At 41.9% G+C, this 2,534-nt stretch overlaps 1 gene segment (V, D, J or C); it reads left to right on the forward strand.

Annotated features, from left to right (window-relative positions):
- Positions 1 to 1,719: 1,719 nt before the first annotated feature.
- LOC124976509 (T cell receptor alpha variable 4-like) lies at positions 1,720 to 2,534 on the forward strand. The segment is given in 2 exon segments: positions 1,720 to 1,806; positions 2,239 to 2,534. Coding segments are annotated over 2 exon segments (336 nt in total).

Here is a 2,534-nt window from a genome sequence, read left to right on the forward strand (position 1 = left end):
TTCTCCAATCTTCAGGTTCCTCATACATACTTCCTTTCTTCTCCATGTGATCCCAAGGGGTGGGGCTGGTTATTTATGATATGCCTTGTGATATCTTCTCTGTCAAATGTTAGTAGATAGAGATCATCAGCACTCACTGATTTTTTTTTTTTTTTTTTGCATGAGAAAATGGAAATTTCTGTCATTCAGAATGCTTGGGCAATTCTAGTCCTAAAAGAGACACCTTCCAAATATTTTCCTATGATTTTCATTCCCATTTTATATGAGCAAAGACTCAAACAACATGCCACTATTTTAAAAACAATTTGATTTATTTTTATTTTTACAGACTGAATTTTGAATCATTGTGCACAAATGGGGTATGATTTTTCATTTCTATGGTTATACAGAATGTAGCTTCACACCATTTGTGTAATCCTACATGTACATAGGGTAATGATGTTTGTCTCATTCCACTATCTTTCCTTTCCCCGAGCAAGCCACTATTTTAAAATTTTTCAAATGAATGTGAAATCTAACATGTTTATGACAGCATTTTGTTGATCCAGTTAACATTCTGGTATCTTTTGCTTATGGATTTTTTTGTAAAAGGCTCTTTTTTGTTAAGAAAATGTAGGTGTTATTGTTACTGAGTTTATACTGTGTTTATTTCTTTTTATTTTCTTTCTTTATCTTTTTTGAGATGGGGTGTCACTATGTTGCCCTCCTGCTTCAGCCTCCCAAGTAACTAGGATTATGGGCATGTGCCACAAGACCTGGATTTACTGTAACAATATATTTTTTTCAAGCCATATGTATAATTTTATGCAAGTAATTTCTACTGACCATGGTACTTTGCATATGGTTCAGATGAAAAGAAAGGGAAAGTGAAGAAACTATAATTTATTGCTGAGTGTGACTCTGAAATAGATGTTCTTGTCCCTGTTTTTTAGATGATGAAACTGAGGCTCAGAGGAGTGGGTAGCCCAAGGTCACAAGGTGGGAGACCTGAGATTTGGATTTAGGTCTTTCAGACTCTGTACCTGTTTTTTCTTCTTTGTCACCTGGCTTCCTCCCTGAAGTGAGGCAATGGTTTGGTGTAAAGTGACTCCACACTAGATGTCCCACCATCGCTGGTCTGTAAGGACTAGTGGGGGGTCTGCCTCTCTGTTAAAGATTTGTTAAATGGAGTGTGAGAAGCAGATGTTAGACTTAGACTCAGTGGGATCACACCTGGACACCAGGGTGTCAGAGGATGGAGAGTCTGGTTCAGACTGCCTCATCTGCCCTTCTTTGGAATGAGATTAGGATTCCCTGGTTCATCTTGGTTGCATAGAGGTCAAGGGAGCATTTCAGGGTGCAGAGAACCAGGTCAGGAGGGTTATACTCAGAGCCACCAGTATCTGTGTGTCCCAGTGCCAGACAACTACAGATGACCTCTCTCTGTGATTTATGCCAAAGAGGTGGAGAATAAGGAAATTTGTGGAATCTACGCTCTTTATGTTTGCTTTATTTAGAACAACTCTCTAAGGAGTTAGACCTCAGAAAAGAACCAAAATTAATTTGGCAGTTTTTTACTCTGTATTCTTCTTGGGGAGTCAGTTAAACTTTGAGGGGAAGCCCCACTCTGAGCAGTGGCTGCCCTGCCATTGGCGGCTCTCCCTGTGAGGGAGTGACAGGATTGGGCCCTGGCAGCTGTAGCTTTGCTTCTCCCCTGGTTCCTATTGTAGTTCAGGCTCAGAGTCAGCAAAGCAACCTCGTCCTGAGCCCGAGTTTACACCTAGAATATGAGGCAGGTGATAAGAGTGACTGTGTTCCTGATCCTGGGTGAGTTATTTTTGGACTAAGAGGAATTGGAATCTGGGCCTGAGGATTCTGGACAGGTGGGGATTTGCAACATGATCTGTTACCAATTGCTCTTTATCCAAGATGTCAGGGGAGAGTTTGGGGATTCTATTTTTCTCCTAAATCTTTGTGTGAGGTGTGTATCAGGGCAGTAAAGATGTTCTGAGTTGCTGATCCCTAAAGTCTATCCATGAAAGGGAGACAGTAGACCTATCACCTGGAATAAATGCAAAAGAATATTTTTGTTCTGAAATATAATTGAGATGTAAATTACATGCGTATGTGCACCATGGGGAAGCAGGGTGTTGGGGTGGGGTGGATTCTGCTATGAGAGAGAACTGTGGGACAGCTGAATGGGGCCTTCTCATTAACCTTGTCCCAGGGTAGAAGTCAGGATTGTGTTCACTCCCACAGGCACTTTAAGCCTTACGAAGACCACCCAGCGCATCTCCATGGACTCCTATGAAGGACAAGAAGTGAACATATCCTGTAACCACACCAACATTGCTACAAATGAGTACATCTTCTGGTACCGACAGGTCCCCCACCAAGGACCCCACTTTGTCATTCAAGGATATAAGACACATGTGGCAAATGAAGTGGCATCTCTGTTTATCTCTGATGACAGAAAATCCAGCATCCTGAGCCTGAGTCGGGTTACCCTGAGAGATAGTGCCATGTACTACTGCACCGTAGGAGGCACACAGTGA

Source organism: Sciurus carolinensis, chromosome 2, assembly GCF_902686445.1.
Source record: "Sciurus carolinensis chromosome 2, mSciCar1.2, whole genome shotgun sequence".
Classification (NCBI taxonomy): Eukaryota; Metazoa; Chordata; class Mammalia; order Rodentia; family Sciuridae; genus Sciurus; species Sciurus carolinensis.